Source organism: Salvelinus sp. IW2-2015, linkage group LG6.1, assembly GCF_002910315.2.
Source record: "Salvelinus sp. IW2-2015 linkage group LG6.1, ASM291031v2, whole genome shotgun sequence".
Lineage (NCBI taxonomy): Eukaryota > Metazoa > Chordata > Actinopteri > Salmoniformes > Salmonidae > Salvelinus > Salvelinus sp. IW2-2015.
In genome coordinates, this window is record NC_036845.1 from 10337719 (window position 1) to 10355853 (window position 18135).

The 18135-nt window shown below is 44.8% G+C and overlaps 1 protein-coding gene across 1 annotated transcript in view; it reads left to right on the plus strand.

Annotated features, from left to right (window-relative positions):
• LOC111964641 (putative neural-cadherin 2) overlaps window positions 1–18135 on the plus strand; it is a 133048-nt gene that overhangs the window by 99249 nt on the left and 15664 nt on the right. The window contains 6 exon segments of the mRNA XM_070443811.1: window positions 542–757; window positions 7360–7576; window positions 9457–9584; window positions 9738–9924; window positions 10667–10810; window positions 16736–17019. Coding sequence (XP_070299912.1) covers window positions 542–757; window positions 7360–7576; window positions 9457–9584; window positions 9738–9924; window positions 10667–10810; window positions 16736–17019 — 1176 coding nt within the window.

Here is an 18135-nt window from a genome sequence, read left to right on the forward strand (position 1 = left end):
ACCATACATAGGTTTCTGGTAGTAGTGGTTGTGGTAGAGATGGTTCAATGCTCTACCAACTGCAACTTGGGGGAATGCTCCAAAATGATAGCCTAATCTCTTTCCAACTGACCAAGATAATAGAGACCCCCCAAAAGGAGTTCCCCAGCAGCAGCTTGCCAATATAGTGGGGACTAGGTTACTATTAGTGCCTCCAGACAGACTGGCATCAACATCTCTAGGACCTTACTCCCTGTCGGAGGGGAAAGTGGTTCTTCTGAGACTATTCCCATCCGTGCGTCCCGCCTATTCATCAGGAAAGAGAGCCTTGAGGAGCGGTAGTAGAAAACGCACTTCACTTTCCCCAACCATCAGCATGTTTAGCAGGGTGCTTCGAAACATTTCTGCCGAGGCGAGTACACAACCCTGCTGCAGTTCACCTGACGAAACTGAAACATCACACTTTACCCCCGCCGCCTCCCTCCCAGGGCTTCTCCATCTTACCCCCGCCTCCTCCCTCCCAGTGCTTCTCCATCTTACCTCCGCCGTCCTCCCTCCCCAGTGCTTCTCCTCTTACCCCCGCCGCCTCTCCTCCCACCGCTCCGCTCCAGTCTCTCCTACCCCCGCCGCCTCCCTCCAGTGCTTCTCCATCTTACCCCGCCGCCTCCCCCAGGCTTCTCCCTCTTACCCCGCCGCCTCCCTCCACAGTGTCTTCTCCATCTTACCCCCGCCGCCTCCCCCCAGTGCTTCTCCTCTTACCCCCGCCCTCTCCCTCCCAGTGCTTCTCCTCTACCCCCGCCGCCTCCCTCCCAGCGTTCTCTTCATCTAACCCTGCTGCCATCACTCCCGTCTTCATTTCACACATTCAAAAATCGCTACAAATTTAATGTAATGTTAGAAAATTTCCCCTGATATGTTCTTTCTTATAGTCGTGAGTCAGTTTTTGAAAAGAGAGGCGGGACGATTGACCTACTTTCGCCAAAATCATGTTCATACTCGCTTTGCTTCTTTCGTTTTTGATAACCTGTTTAAATATGTCCCGGGCCTCTTTTTGACAACACCGAATAGAATTATCCCTCTTATGCAGAGATGGCAGAAACGCAACGACCACCCGTATCTGTTCAGCGTCACACGGGAGACAAAGGAGCGAGAGAAAAATGATAAAATTATACACCCTGTTAAGACTCTACAATGCGTCTCTATTGCCTCGACCGCGCAACAGAGGGAGACGCTTAATTACTGTATTCATCTCCTGACAGCTCAGCTCGCGTCCCCCACAGCTTCACTGGAGAAAAGAGAGGAAGGAGCCAGAGGGAAGAAACAATAGAGAACGAGAGAGATGAGAGAAGAGTGAGGAAATATAGAGCGAGAGAGAGATGACGAACGAGCGAAGAGATGAGAAGGAGACGAGAGAAAGCAGAGAGAGAGGGGAGAGACAGAAGAGAGAGAGAGAGAGAGAAGAGAGAGGGTAGTAAATTAATGCCACTCTAATCCACTAGAGGCTCTTACATATTTTAACACAGATGTCCCCTCAAAGGTTTTCCGTGGAATTGGAAAAGAGAAAGGCTGGTCCATTCTCTCATTCTTCTCTTTTCACATTTCTCTCCTCTGGAACCTGTTGATCGATAGCCAGATGACCTTAGGTCTCCCTTCAGTCTTTCTCTCCTTATCTCCTCTCTCGCTCTCTCTCTCTCTCTCTCTCTCTCTCTCTCTCTCTCTCTCTCTCTCTCTCTCCTCTCTCTCTCTCTCTCTCTCTCTCTTCTCTCTCTTTCGCTCCCTCTCTTTCTCTCTCTGTCTCTCCATGTCTCTCTTGAACCCCTCCTGAACCTGCATGGCCCAAAACAATTTTTTCCCCCACCTCCACCCCCTTCCTCTCCTCTTCGTTGGTTCGTTCCGCCACCGAGGTGGCATTATTGCGGCTATGTAGATTGTTGTTTTAAATTTAGCAGGGCTAATATGATCTGTTAATTACATTGTTGCCAGGGATGAGAGACACGGATGCGGGGAGAAATCTCCATATCAATGAGGCCCTTCTCCTGTGGAGAGCCAGTAGGATGGGTGCTTTTGTCTCATCAGCGCTGTCAACGCACTTTCCTCCTCAGGCCTCTTTTTGTTATTGAGGATGTGTGGGGGTTGTTTTGGGTCCATCTCTTTTTGAAGTGGAGTGATGGAGCAAGAGGAGAGTGCCTTGTTGTTTACATACCCTGGGCTTATTCATTGGGGGGTGCMGCCTGTCAAAGATAGATCTGACACAATTCTTTGATGTGCTAAACAYACATACATACTAGAAGTCACCCACTGCAATACACAGGGAATATGAAGCAGGTGAAAGTTTGACGAGTGAACACGAACACAACCCTTTCTCTACACCAAAACATGCTCAAGGCCAGCCATTTAGCTTGACAGCAGTGGAGCTACGCTAGGCTAGGCTAAGCTAGGCTACGTCTCTGATCCGCTTAGCCCCCCGGACACCATTGATGTGTAATGAGATGATTTCTCATTAGAGCTAAGTCCGTGCCGCCTCAGCTTTAGGCTTTTTGCATCGTGCCATTGAGAGGACATGCTAGGCACCTCTGAACTGAAATGCGAGAAATTGAGTTTCTTGTGAATTGTTGACTTATTGAATTCAGATGGTCTTGAGCACTTTCTTATGAACATGAAAATATGGAAGATGATTCCAGTAACTGTTGGATGCATGTTGACATCTTATGGTCAAGCTTATGAGCCCTTTATAATGYTGTTCATGGATGCATTATGGCCTAGTTGGTACCATTCATGACAACTTTATTCATGGCCACATTGACCCCATAAAGGTCAACTATTACTGTCTCCTCTGTGACTTGTGCAGTGACTGTGCATGTGCCAAAGGCCAGTCCCAWTGGGGCTCTGCATGTGGTCTCGTATGTCTTCGCTAAAAGAAGAACACACACCACTTTCCCTAGAGATCACCGAGCCCTGTATGAAAGGGTAGTGCTCTTCTGCTCTCAGCCCTTTTCTTCATCGATTTCTCTCTGCTTCTTTCTTTATATATTTCCTCTCTTCTCTCCTCTGTCTCTCTCCCCCTCCCTCATCTAAACTCTTTCAGGAAGCTCCATAAGTTGGTGTAATGGTCCACTATAGTCTCGGTAGTKTGGTGGGCTCAATAGGTTTACTAATGGTGGTTGACGGCAGCCTCTGATTGGCTAGACAAATAATATTACCTTCTATAAAAGCTTTCAAGATAACGGCTGCCAGGAGTGACCATGGTAGTGGCCTTTTAATGGAGAAAACTTTCAACACTTCCAACCGTTAGTGGAGGATCGTTATTAGCCAGAGAACTTGTTCACTTTCTCTCTTTTTTTCTTCTGCTCTCTCTCTTTTCATTTACAAACTCTCTTTATCTACACTCCCCCTCTCTCTTTCTCTCCCTCTCCCTCTCTCTTTCTCTCCCTCTCTTTCTCTCCCTCTCACACTCTACAATGTCTCTCTGTACTAATATAACTTGAACAACAAAGCACTTCACAACAATTACAGAGTCTTTTTCCTCTCTCTCTCTCTCTCTCCACTCTTAAGTACAGTATTTACTCCCTGGTGTGGAGTAACTGTAGCAACTGACTGTTAAAATCTGTTCTGTGCTTTGGGAGCCTTCACAGTAATTCATCCTTAGAACTCTAAATACAAATTAGGCTTGTTAAACAGTATAATGCATTCATTAGCATCCCTGAGCTGCCTTGTTGTGTTACCGAGTGCCTCTATTCATCTACCCCACTATCAATTTTTTCTCTCTTTCCCTCTCGCCTCCCTCCTCCATCCATCTATCTATCTATCTCTCCGCCTCCCTAATTAAGCATTTAAATATCGAGCCTCTCATTGTGGAATTATCTCAAGGAACGATAATTAGCGAATTTCCAAACGCGGTAATTGCAACCTTGAGGAAGTAATTAAGGGGCCTTGTTCTTTAGCAGCCAGCGAGATAATGGGTATCATTCCCATCATGCTCCTGTTCCAGGGTTCGCCCCTGTAAACTGAGGAGGAGGCCCAGTGCGTGAGGGGTCTTTAATAAGGTGGAATACAAGAGGTTGGACAAGTTGTTGTATTTTCTCAGCAGATAATCAAAATCAATTATTGAAGCTAAACTCATGCTGCCATGAATATTTCAACCAAACAAGGCTTTTGAAGCATAAAAGTGAATTATTTTTTTGCTAGAAGCTGAGGTAGGTGGGAAGTTGGGGGTCCACAGGGGCACCTCTGGGGTCTCGCTAATGCACTAGCTCGCTACGGAGAGAGAGAGAGAGCGCCCTCTTCCACTGAGTCGGAAAGGAAAGTGAGAGCCTTTCGCTGTTGCGTTATCTTCAGGTGTTCTCCCTGACTCTCTTTCTTCTCTTTAGCTCTACCAAAGCAATAGTGAGTCATGGACATACAGTACAACAATGCTACTTTCAATGTTCTCCCTTCCAATGCTTTCCCTCTTATGTTATTGGCAATCATAATGGGTAACAATGGGTTTTTTTGTGTTGCTCAACAGATTGTTGATCAACAGATTTTGTTGTGCTGTTCGTTTTCAAACCTGACTTCCAGGATAAGTTTTTTCAGAACAGTGGCTCAGTCAGACAATGGCTCACTCAGACAGTGGCTCAGTCAGACAGTGGCTCACTCAGACAGGTGGCTCACTCAGACAGTGGCTCAGTCAGACAGTGGCTCACTCAGACAGTGGCTCACTCAGACAGTGGCTCACTCAGACCAGTGCTCACTCAGACAGTGGCTCAGTCAGACAGTGGCTAGTCAGACAGTGGCTCACCAGAACAGTGGCTCACTCAGACAGTGGCTCAGTCAGCCCAGTGGCTCACTCAGACAGTGGCTCACTCAGACAGTGGTCAGTCAGACAGTGGCTCACTCAGACAGTGGCTCAGTCAGACAGTGGTCAGTCAGACAGTGGCTCACTCAGACAGTGGCTCAGTCAGACAGTGGTCACTCAGACAGTGGCTCAGTCAGACAGTGGCTCAGTCTTGCATGTCCAGATAATCACCTCAAAAGTTGAAATCTATCCGGTGCCATTTTGATTTTCAAATTTTCCATTGTTGGTTGGAGTCCAAGAACAGTGCTGGTTACACCCCAGTCAGTCAATGAGAAGATTGAATGCCTTTGTTTGCCAGACTTGGACTCAAAGGCTACCATTCCATTACAGCACTCTCTGCTTTAATCTGTCATTCTTATGCATCCTAAATGGACGATTTGCAATGTAGACAGCTGTCACGTTCCTGACCTGTTTTCTGTTGTTTTGTATGTGTGTGATGGTCAGGGCGTGAGTTTTGGGTGGGCAGTCTATGTTTGCTGTTTCTATGTTGGTTTTGGGTGCCTGGTATGGCTCTTATTAGAGGCAGGTGTTTTGCGTTTTCCTCTAATTGAGAGTCATATTAAGGTAGGTTGTTCTCACTGGTTGTTTGTGGGTGATTGTCGCTGTGTCTGTGTTTTGTTGCACCACACGTTACTGTCTCGTCTCGGTCGTTCCTGTTCATGTGTTCTTCGTTTCATGTAAGTTCGTAGTTTAGGTCTGTCTATCGTCGCTGTTTGTTATTTTGTAATTTCCAAGTGTTTTCGTATTTCGTCTTCGTGTTTCAATAAATATCATTTATGTCTAATTACCTCGCTGCATATTGGTCCACCGATCCTTCTCTCCTCTCCTCTTCCGAGGAAGAGGAGGACGACACCCGTAACAACAGCCATGTCAGAATACTGGACGTTTGAAGAATCTCAGAATCTCCAGTAGTGTAGATATGGTGAATTTGAAGAGTTAGTGTGTGTGTGTGTGTGTGTGTGTGTGTGTGTGTGTGTGTGTGTAGGGCCTCTGCTGGATCTAAGCAGAATGAGTGGTGAAGTGAGGTTCATTCGGCCATGGTTAATGTAATCCTTCCCTGTCAAGGTTGTGACTCTGTGGCTGTGTGGCAGGGAAAGGACAACGTGGGCCTTAAAAGCTCTAGTCTGTATGCACACACACCGCACGGCCACACAAACAGTTACATACACAGAGCACACACACATACAGTCACATACACAGCATTGTGGCAGGACAAGTGGTGAAGAGAACATGGGTCTTAAAAGCTCCACGTGCTTCCTGCTTTTATAGGTCAGACCATTTTGCTGTAGGGTACTGCACAGGAACACACCAACACACACATTCACCTGCACACACATTCACAGTCAGGCACACACAGTTGATTCCGAATAACACTGCTCTTCAACATTTCTCAGGGTTCACTAGTATCCTTGCCCTTGGTTAAAGAGGTTGCCTTGCCTCTCTCCTCACACATTCATACTCAAGGCAAGCCATTAGAAAAGTGCAGTCCAAACACGTCCGTAGATAGTTTGGACCATTATTGTTGACATGTTTGGACAAGAGCTAGAACTATGAATTATTGAACACACTTAAACATACTATCATCTATGTAATAAATGCTCCCATTTATGGATTTTGTTTGGCGGAACCCTTGAAGTAACAAAGGATTTGGTGCCAGACAGCGTGCAGCTGTGACCCATAATGGAGTCCTCAGAACAATGAGAATCCTGCCTGTTGTCCCTGTGAGTGTAGGATGACGTCCATGCAACCACCCCATATGTTTCATACAGCGAGGGAAAGAAAACATTCTCACACCTAACCTCCATACTGGTATAAACAGGAAAGGAGGGGGGGACATCAATAAGCGTGACACCATGTCTGTGAAATCCCATTGATGGGCTCCCTCTGTACCCAGGTATGCGCGGCAGCGATATACTTCCCCGTATCATTTCCTGTCACGTTGGTTTTCTCTGCCACGGTTCCTGGAAAAGAGAGAGTGGGAGCGTTGTGAAAACCCTACAGCCTTCATTTAGAAGCAGATCGTCTGGTGTTTCCAGTGGAAAGTGTCTCCATAAAGAGTTCACATCAGTTCAGTAGGAACTTTGATGGATTAGACTTGGAGTGTCTCCAATGTATTCCTGATGTGGAGTCAGCAGTAGGGAGACGTTTGTGCTGATTTTAGATGGGCCCGCTCACTAATAATGCAAATTATCTTTAGGGAGCTTTGGCCAAAGCCTGCTCTGTTTGTTAGTCATTGGTTATTTTTCAGTAATTCCCTCTAAGATAAAAAAAWTTWWAAAAAAAAATCTATGGGACATTACAGCATGCCCAAGCAGGTTTCTGAAAGTTTTCTGTGTTGTACCTCAGGAACACACACTGGTACTCAAATGAACCTGCACAGACAAAAGAACACACTCACTCTGTTAAGACATTCAATGAACCACACACACCACATCACACCCACGACTCAATTCACTCTGTTCAACATGCATATACACTTGCATAGATATCCACTCTCCCCTATCCCCTTTCACGTAAGATGTCAAGTCCTGCTTCCTCTCCTCCAGACTATCAAGGCCACCTCCCCGCTGGTGACCCTAAGAGGACCTAATAACTCTGTGAGGAAGGGTCAGGTGCCGGAGAACCAACATTGCCTGGTCCGGCTACTACATCAATCCCAACAGGCTGATGGCTCTGCATCCATCACTGCGTGGCTGAAAAAAACCCCCACCCCTCCCCTTCTCGCTGGGACTATGAAGACCACGCAGCTTCTGCACACTAAGGGTCAGAGTGCAGAACGTTACTGCTGCTTCCACTGGCCTCTTTTACTAGCCGTCTACCGTCAATGTTACAGGTAGGAGCATTTAACAGTGTTATAGTGCACTCTGAGATTGTAACTAGTGTGTATAGTCGTAACATATCTGAGATTGAAGGCAGTGGATTATTGTTGTAACACTCTGGAGATTTTAACAGTGTGTATAGTGTAAAACGCTGAAGATTTATAACAGTGTGTCTGTGTACACCCGAGATTTTAACAGTGTGTATAGTGGTAATACACTGAACGATTTTCAAACAAGTGCGTATAGTGTTAACACTCTGTGAGATTTTAACCAGTGTGTATAGTGTACACTCTGAGATTTTAACAGTGGAAAGTGTATCATGCTCTGAGATTTTAACAGGTGTATATGTGATAACTCTGAATTTTAACACGTTGTGTATAGTGGTACACTCTGCGATTATTAACCAGTGTGTAAGTAGTGTATCACTCTGAGTGATACAGTGTGTATCAGCGTATACACTCTTGAGATTTCGAACCAGATGTGTATATGTATCACTCTGAGAATTTTGAACAGTGTTTGTCAGAGTTGTACAACTCCTTGAGATTTGAACTGTGTAATAGTGTACACTTCTGATGCTTTGTAACAGTGTGTATACTGTGTACATCTCTGAAGGATTTGAACCTGTTGTATAGTGTACACTCTGAGATTTGATACAGTGGGTGTATATGGTGTCAGCACTCTGCCGTATTTGAACAGTCAGAGTGTATATGTGTAACATACTCTGAGAATTTTAACAGTGTGTATAGTTACACTCTGGATTTGAACATTGTGTCGTATAAGTTCACTTCTGTAGTATTAACAGTGTGTATAGTGTTTAGCACTCCTGAATTTAACAGTGTGTATATGTGTACACCCGAGATGTTAACAGTGTGTATTATGTGACATCTTTCTTTAGATTCTAACAGTGGGGTAAGTGTATCCTACTTGTGAGTGTATTTAACAGTGTGTGATAGTAGTGTGAACGCTGGATACATTTACTCGTCTGAAGGGCATGCAACTATGGAAACACTGTGGTCCTCTGTATGCTCATCGATTATGATGCATGCTGCTTGTAGCTGCCAGTGGTTGTTTGGGTTCTATTCTCTGGGGCCTGTAAAATGGTCATGCACTCATTGATTGTATAGTTGCTCTTTGGATATGAAAGTGCCTGCTAAATGTGATTTTATGTTTATAGTTGTACAATACTTGGCCACGGACCTTTTCATCTTGCGGTCATGACTCCTGGAAGGAGTGAAAGTTTTTATTTGAGGAAATAGAGAGAGAAGAAGACAGGCAAGCATGGCTTGATCAGTATGAGAAATCAGTGGAAGGGCTTTCCAACACAACATAAATACTTGAAGCTCCAGCTCAGTTAATGAAGGAGGGAGGCTGAGAGGAGGAAGAGAGGAGATTGAAAGGTAATGACAGGGAAGATGTAGTCCCTAGAAGCCTGTTGGAGGAAGGTGTAGTCAGCCAGCGACAGAGAACACTAGCGGCTAAAATGACTGCTTGTTTAGCGATGACTCATACCACATGCGCCAGTGAAGGAGGCGGGAACACAAATATCTAGTTCTAATAGCGTAAAGATAAGAGGGTATTCTTGTCTGACTTTGTCAATAATTGTCTTTTTGGAGCGTTTAGGGAAATCAAATTATCCTCATCTTATGGATACCTAGAGAGTAGTCTTAAAACCTGGAGAGTCAGTGAGTTGGGTTTGTCTACTTAGCATTAGCATTGTTGAGGACAAAACAATAGGTGTGGTAGGACCTCTGTTAGCATGCTCTTAATAGAAGGCCTTTATCACCTCCCTAAGCCTGACCTCTGGCCTGTCTCTCCTATCTCCAGATGTAAATGACAACGTTCCCTTCTTCCTGTCCTCCACCTACGAGGCTACCGTTCCAGAGGGGGCAGAGATCGGAACATCGGTGGCCCAGGTTTCTGCTACGGACCTCGACTCAGGCCTCCATGGAATGGTGAGGACCCCTGCGGACTCTATTGCGAATGACTACATTTCCCATAATCACTTGATTTTCTTATGATTTTAAATGAGAATAATTCAACAGATACACAATATTGTATGTCATTTTGTCCTGATATTGCATTAATGTTTCGATCTTTGTCTACAGATAAACTATGTGATCTTGAAGGATGAGAGTGGAGACTCTCAGTACTTCAGTATTAACTCCTACACTGGGGTCGTACACACCCGCGCCTCGTTTGACCGTGAGCAGAAAGGTTCCTACCTCATAGAGGTCCAGTCTCAGGACAGCTCCGAGTCAGCCAGGCCTGGACAGCAGGGCCAGCCCAACACTGGTGGGTATCTCACATACCTACACTCCTATGCATTCACACATGTTTGCAGTCCACACACGGGCACACCTGTCCAGAAAGGGAATCACTGAGTATCATACTCTCTCATAATAGGTAGCTCTGTCCCCTTACCAACCCTATCCTCCATCAACCCCCCCATTACCTAACCAGTCAATAACACATCAGTCGTTTTCTAACCAGGCAGTAACAGGAACACACACAGAAACACAAAACAAACACACACAGACATACACACACACCAGCTGGCTCTATCCCTGTTATTAGAGCATGAACTTCATTCATTAAGACGTCGTTAGCGATGCGCTAATGGAACGAGCTAATGGCTAATCTGGGTTTTGGGTCAACAATGACCCGCACACAGAGGTACAGCAAAAGAACAGGGATGCTACAATCATCCCACCAACACACTGTTTGTTCAAGCCATCAAGGTTCCGCTAGAGTTCATACGGCAATGACTAGCTAATGCACATTATTCTCCCTTTTGCCCCTGTTGGTATTACACTGCTGTGTTCTGTGAGGTTAGATGGTTAATGCTTCTGTTTTCTCTTGCCAGGTGTAATACTTAGAGTAATGTACTCTCTTTTTAATGTCTTTGGTCCACATAGACCAAGCCAATGTAATTTAATGTCAGAGTACTATACATTAGTGTTGCTCTCTAGGTCCATGCTTCAATCTGGATTGGTTGTTAGTCCTGAGTAAAGATCCCTCTCATTGGTTCACACAGACACGGCCTACGTACGGATCCTTGTGACGGACGTCAACGACAACGCTCCGGCTTTCGCCCAATCGGTGTATGAGGTGAGCGTGGAGGAAGACAAGGAGGTGGGCTTCGTCCTCATCACCGTGACGGCCAATGATGAAGATGAAGGTGAGGCACATTGGGTTGGTCTCAGGGTGGGGAGGGGTCAATCAGTCAACCTGGGTTTAGACTTTTTTGTTGTTGAAAAAAATAGCGCTCACAATGATAAGTTAATAAGTATTATTGGTGCTAGTTTCTCCTGGGAGGTAGTTATAACAATATTTGAACAGCACTGTTTATCATTCTAGTGTTTACTTCCATGGAAGATTATCTTTCATCTTTACAAAGGCCTTGGCAGATACAAGTCTGAAGACACCCGAACATAACAATTGAGAATTGAATGTAAGCACAATGTCAGTCCACTGAGTCCAGTAGTCATAATGTCTTTGTTGAAGTGCCTGATAGTCATAGAGGACTTGGGCTCTAGTGGTACAGTGTGTGTTTATCCTGGTGTTGCTTTTCCTACTTGTCTGTTCAACTCTGCCTCTCGACTGTAATGGAATCACTCACTCTCCCCCTGTCACTTTCCTCTGTGCTTATGAATTCTTGTCAATATCAAGTTGAATGTTCTGTTGATGCTTTGACAGGCTCCACAGAGATTAAGAAAAGTATAGGAGGTATATTTATGTAAAGAATACTCTGTCTTTCTCTCTCCGTCTCTGACTCCCACTCTGTCACTCTCTCTCTATTTCTCTCATTTTCTGTCAGAGCTTGTTAGCAAATCTCTGTGGTGAATGTGGGAAGTATGGATGCGGCCCCCCGAGGTAGTCATTTGATGTTTGTCTCTTTGTTTTTATTTGTCCCTCGTCTCTCCTCTGAAAATTAATAAATAAGAAAAACAGTGTGCTGTCTTAATGACAACGGTAAATCCTTTGTGGGAGTAGATGCCGATCATTGTTTTGGTGGAAATGTCACCTTCCATGATGCCAACACAGGTGTTGAAATCACATCTGATTTAATGGGCTGCTACATTACATTTAAGGAGTTAGAAAATGACTAAGACGAGAATTTAGGGTTTCTTTTTCCTTTCCAATGTTCAGTTGAATTAGCAACTGTCTTGGCTCTGCTCTTTATCCCTCTTCAGACACCCCTAGCCTGATCCCTTGGCGGATTTGTAAAAGCATACAGCCCAAAAAGACACTGAAGCAGAATTAAGAAGTGCTAAGATAGCAAACTAACCGCAAACAACAACTATAATTCCCTCCCAAATGCTCCGGCTTATCCCGCCACCGCTCTGTAGACTTTAACCCAATTCCCGCGGTTCTCAGACAATGTGTCTCAGTGCTGGTAATTAGGGAAAAAACGTTCTCCTCAAGGAGAGACAGGAGTGAGTAGTCAATACAACTGCCAGTGGTGGCATTTTGTCTTCCCTTGGCCCCATGCAGAGTGTCCCAAGCAGGGAGAATGATCATGTTTTAAGCTAGGAGATTATAGCTGTAAAACATAGACACGATCACCTGGCTTATAGTCGCTAGCCGTTGCTCGAGCAGCCGCAGCGTCTCTGAGGGCGAGTGTTTGAGCTCAGCCAGTCCTGCTATGCGTTGTGGTGGGGTGTCGCGTAAAGTAGGCTGTCCTTTTGCATGTCTGCACATGTATTGTCATTAGTCTCTGTCCTCGACATGGTGTCTCATCTCAGATCTCTCGTGGCTCATTTCTCATAGTATAGACTCGTAAATTGTGCTCATCCGTTATACTTCCTCTATTTTCAGCTCTTCCTGGCTTCATCTTGTCTTTCTCTGACTTCTCTCTCCTCTCTCTATGTCTCATCATTCTCTCTTTCCTCTCCTCTCTCTCTCTCTCTCATCATCCTCCTCTCCTCTCTTCTTCTATCTCTCTCTCTCTCTCTCTCGCTCTCTTTCCTCTCATATATCTATACCATCATTTATCTCTGTCTCATCCTTTTCCTACCCTCGTTCTTTTCAGTTGTGCTAGATCCTGTCGACCATTTTTCTCGGGGCTTATTGTTTTCATCCGGAGTGGTTGAGTAAGTCTAGTTCAGTTGTCCCAATCGGATTCGTGCTGGAGGGAAGTGTCTTCGATAGACTAGGTCTTGACTGTCATCATCCTCAAGCCACTTGGGTGATATCATGACCATAGCAGCGATATTAGGTGAACACTCAGGTTGAAATCAATCGGAGCTGTTTACTGATCTGAGCTGGCATCCTGCCTGCTGCAGATGTCGAATTGTTACACACACATCTGCACCTGTACACCAACTCAAAATAACACAGGTGCTAGACATTGATCATTGGAACAGCAGGACATCACTGTTCGTTGGTCCCAGGTGTGCGTTGTGTGGTGCTTCTATATAACCGGATTTAGTTGTTACCTTCTTCCACGAATTTATATACTGGCTCCACTGAACTCTAGAGTCTCTTCACCATTTCTGATCACATCACAAACACCATTGATGGATTACATTTGATGCAACAACACAACCAAAATAACCAACAAATTATCAATCAACCGGCAGCACACCTTTATCGTGCTATGAGTGGGTCGATGAGATTATGGCAAATGGTCTACTTAGTTCAGTACTCTCGTCTAATTACATCTTCAGCTGAAGGTACCTTTTCAGCATTGTGTATTCCTTTTCTCTGCGACCTTCTGAGCAAGACTGTTCCCCAACATACGGTGGAATTTCTAACAACACCAAACAGAGATAGTCAAGTAGCTATCAAACACATGGAGAGATTGTCTAATCATTTATTTGACGCCTAATCATCTTAGGTCTTGAGTATCTGACGCACTCACATATATCAAAGCTCCTATTCCAATCCCTGTGTAATTTCATTTCAAAGTACACTTCAAGGGCCTTTTCCATGATCCCAATATTTTCCCAATTACACTCCCAGTGGAACTTGGGAATTGAATAATTAAGTGAACAGATCCGTGGGAATAAGAGGGGCCCCTGATTAAACGCTCCCCAAACGCTTGATTAGTTTCAGCGTCTTTTTGTTGCAGACAGACATCTTTTAGGATCGGGTTTTCTATCCCAAGTGGGAAATGTGCCGACAATAGAAGAACTTTTGGATGGAGCTTTAACAGATCAAGTTTTTTTGCTGAATGTTACATTTGGAGTTAGAGTTGAGCTGAAGTTTGTCCAGTAAACAGATTATAGGTTTGTTAGCTAATGGGTAACAGATATAGGTTGTCATAGCTAGAATGGTAACGGAGGTATACGCGTTGTCTCGCTTAATGGTAAACAGATATGGTTGTCTAGGTAATGTAAACCAGATATACCGGTTCTGTCTTAGCTAATGTGTAAAAGATATATGGTTGTCTTAGCTTAATGGTAAATACAGATATTTAGGTGTTCTAGCTTATATTGGTAAACAGATTAGGGTATGTGTATGTGGATTAACATTGGTGTGGGGAGGGATATGCTGGTGATCTCTAATTCAGAATTATTGGGGCTTCAGTTGTGGAGCTCCTGCTTTGCTTAGGATAAAACCACATAACCGCGTTGAGCCGCCCCTACCACCCCCCTGATGTGCAAGTTGGCCCCCTCACGAGTCTATACTTTACAGGGACGGGTGCGGTTAAACATTACCTGGCCAACCGATCATTAGGGTGAGTGCGCCAACGGAGGCAAAAGTTCATCACTTGGAGCCTTTACTGTCCCTGCGATCTTCTCTCTCGCTATTCTATCTTCTCCAGCAACTTACTCTACTATGTCTTACCTTCAAATGCACATCCGTCGCACGCGCACTGCGTATCTCTTCTCGCGCTGTTCACTGACGCTACACCATAGCACTACACACCATTTGTTGAGCGAGTGGTACGGCATGATCATAGCGCTCTATGCAGCACTGCACTTGGCAGCGCACTTAAGCCACCCGACGACTATCTACACACATCTCCTACCATTCTATCTTTGGCCCGGAGAAATATGGAGGGGAAGGGACATAGTTCGATAACTGACAGGCCTACAACATGTGTATGAGGAAGATGTGTATTTTGGTCGTCATTTAAACCTCTGTGTGCCTTGGTAAACAGGGCTGACAAGCGCATGGAGTACAGGAGTGTGGGTGTGATGTGTACTGCTGATTAGAGAGAAAGCACGAGAAAGAGAGAAAGAGAGAGAGAGGATGAGAGAGAGAGAGAGGAAGAAGAGAGAAGAGAGAGAGAGGAGCGAGAGAGAGGAGAGAGAGAGAGAGAGAGAAGAGAGAGAGAGAGGAGAGAGAGAGAGAGGAGGCAGAGAGACGAGAGTAGATGAGAGATGTAGAGAGAGAAACAGTGTGTGTTTGTGTTTATGGCGCATATGTTCTTTGTAGCGTGGGGCGCGTGGGAGGATAGACTTGGTGCCGCGAAACTAGTAACCAATATGAAATTGAGATTGTTTATGGAATGTGAATGTGTCATGTTTAAGTAAGTGCATCCAGCCTTCGTGCACAATCTGTTGTGTTTTTGAACAGTTCTTGCATATATCTCTACCCACTCATAGACTCACTAATGGCTTACCGATACCCCATACCACATTCCCCCTATTCAGCCTTTAACATAGCCTTTATAAGGACTAGTATGAAGGTCCCACTGTGGAGCTCCGAGATGGAGCACCCAGCACTCTAACATGACAGACACCAGCAGTCAGGATTCAGACTCCTTTGATCCCGTCCCATTATTCCCATTTCCCAGACCGGGAACGCCATCCCGACCTAGCCCTCTCCTCTCCGCTTTGATGGGGTATCTGATTAGGGTTGACAGTGGTAGAGTGGATGAGGTTAGAGAGGAGGAATGAGAGAGTGAAGAGGAGAGGAGATAAGATAACAGGGGAGGATAAGAGGGATAAATTAGATAAAAGAAGAGAGGAAATTAGAAAGATGTGTGCATGCATGTGTGAGAGTATTCACAAATATGTGCTGTACCAGTCAAAAGTTTGGACACACCTACTCATTCAAGGATTTTTCTTTATTTTTACTATTTTCTGCGTAATAGAATAATAGTGAAGACATCAAAACTATGATAATAACACATATGGAATTGTGTAGTAACCAAAAAAGTGTTAAGCAAATATATTTGAGATTTGAGATTCTTCAAAGCAGCCACCCTTTGCCTGTTGTTTTTTAGCAGGTCAATGACACAACACACCTCCAGGCTGTGTAAGGGCTATTTGACCAAGAAGGAGAGTGATGGAGTGCTGCATCAGATGACCTGGCCTCCACAATCACATGACCTCAACCCAATTGAGATGGTTTGGGATGAGTTGGACCGCAGAGTGAAGGAAAAACAGCCAACAAGTGCTCAGCATATGTGGGAACTCCTTCAAGGAGAAAAAGCATTCCAGGTGAAGCTTGTTGAGAGAATACCAAGACTGTGCAAAGCTGTTCAAGAAGAGCCTAAAATCTAAAATATATTTTGATTTGTTTAACACTTTTTTGGTTACTACATGATTCCATATTTGTTATTTCATAGTTTTGATGTATTCACTATTATTCTACAATGTAGAAAATAGTAAAAATAAAGAAAAACCCTTGAATGAGTAGGTGTGTCCAAACTTTTGACTGGTACTCTATGTACATTTGTTGTGTGCACTTGTGTATTTTTAACTGAACACACTGAGGACATGAAGGGCCAGGGAGGGAGGAGAACGGGTGGTGCCTGAGACAAAGATGAGGTGGGGGTGGATGAGACCAGCCCTCACTGCCTTCTGTATTCTGTCTAATGAGGCCCACTGTGAGAGAAACGGATGTTTTCCTCTGAAATATTTGATAGCCGGATGGCACTGTGTGACTCAGAGAGGGTATTGTGGGGGTTGTTCTTTTGTGTTGAGGGCTGTTGGAAGTTTGAGGTCGTTTTTTTGTTTTTGTGCGGCACGTGTTTGTGCGTGTGCAGATTGTCAGCCTGTAGGCTTGTGTGTGAGTGAGCACACACATACCACAGTCATACGGTCTGTAACTATGTCCTCATTTCTCCTCCTCTAACATGGACGACTAGTTCTACCTTGTCCAACCAATAAAAGCAACCTTGAAACAGCCATATTTCCTTGTCCAGGTGCCAACGCCAAGCTCCGCTACCAGATCACCTCTGGCAACACCATGGGCACCTTTGACGTGGAGCCAGAGGTGGGCACCATCTTTGTGGCCCAGCATTTAGACTACGAGATGGAGCAGCGCTACGAGCTGAGACTGGTGGCCTCCGACGGGAAATGGGAGAACGAGAGCCTAGTGGTGGTCCAGGTGGTGAACCGCAACGACGAGGCGCCCGTCTTCGGCCAGACAGAGTACCACGCCGCTGTCACAGAGGAGCTGACCGAGCTGCCCGTCTTCGTGCTGGAGGTCAGATGTCATACATACTATAGGCCATGGTTCCCCAACTGGCGGCTCATGGGCCGAATTTGGTCCGCAGGTGGTTTTATTTGGTTCCCCAAGTTTTCTGAGCAAAACAATTATTTAAATGTTTTATTTTCAACACCAGGAAATCAGCTCCAAGTGATTTTAATTTTGGAACTCTGTTCCCAAGTATTCCGACACATACTAGAGAGACACCCGTATACAAATGTAAGCAAGGTTTGAAACTATTATGTTTTAGTCAAAAAGTGTATCTGTTTGGGCTTCTTCTGTCAATTTTCGGTCTAAAAATGATTTGTAATTATGTACCCGGCCCCCGACCATCCACTCAAGAAGAAAATCGTCCCGCGACTGAATCTAGTTGATGATCCCTGCTCTAGGCCCTACGTACTGGTTTACCTCTTATAACAGCCACATAAACAGTGCATTACACCATTAGGTTGTTTCATTAACTTACAGAGCCTCCTGTCTTTAGCTGGAGGTCAGARGTCATTCATACATAGCCCCTTTGTAACAACGACATAAGCAGGGTATGACAACTGATATTTGAAAGCCTTTTTTGATAAAGCTAAACTTGCTGTGAGGAAATTCTGTTTTATACATGCAGTCTTAAAAATGTAATAGAATGGAAGTGAATGCAGTGACATTGTCCACCCATTGATGGAAATGTGGCTTTGGTTTCACCTCTCAAGTAACATAATATATACAGTAACTCATCGCACATGTGGACATTGTGTGAAATCAAATATGCTCCGATGTTATACTCCTATCCTAAAGTGTTGATACCTAATACTACTAAACATGAGCACCCACAGTTTACCCACGATAAATAGTTGTGGAGCCTCCTGCTTTTTCTTAGGCTTTCATTGTGTACCCAGCCTAGTTTCGTCACACCTATTCCCAGTTATTCCCAATAATACTGTATGTGCATGTCGCCAAGGTAAATCAGATTAAAAAGGAGTACGATTCATGAGGGCATGGAAGTAATCCTAGAGAGRGAGGCATGTGTCACAGTATTCAACCCAGGGCTSCTTTCCTGRAGKTGGAATTGATTTGATGTGCACTCGGTTCCCCTCTAATGCACTTAATAGTTTCCAGTGTGTG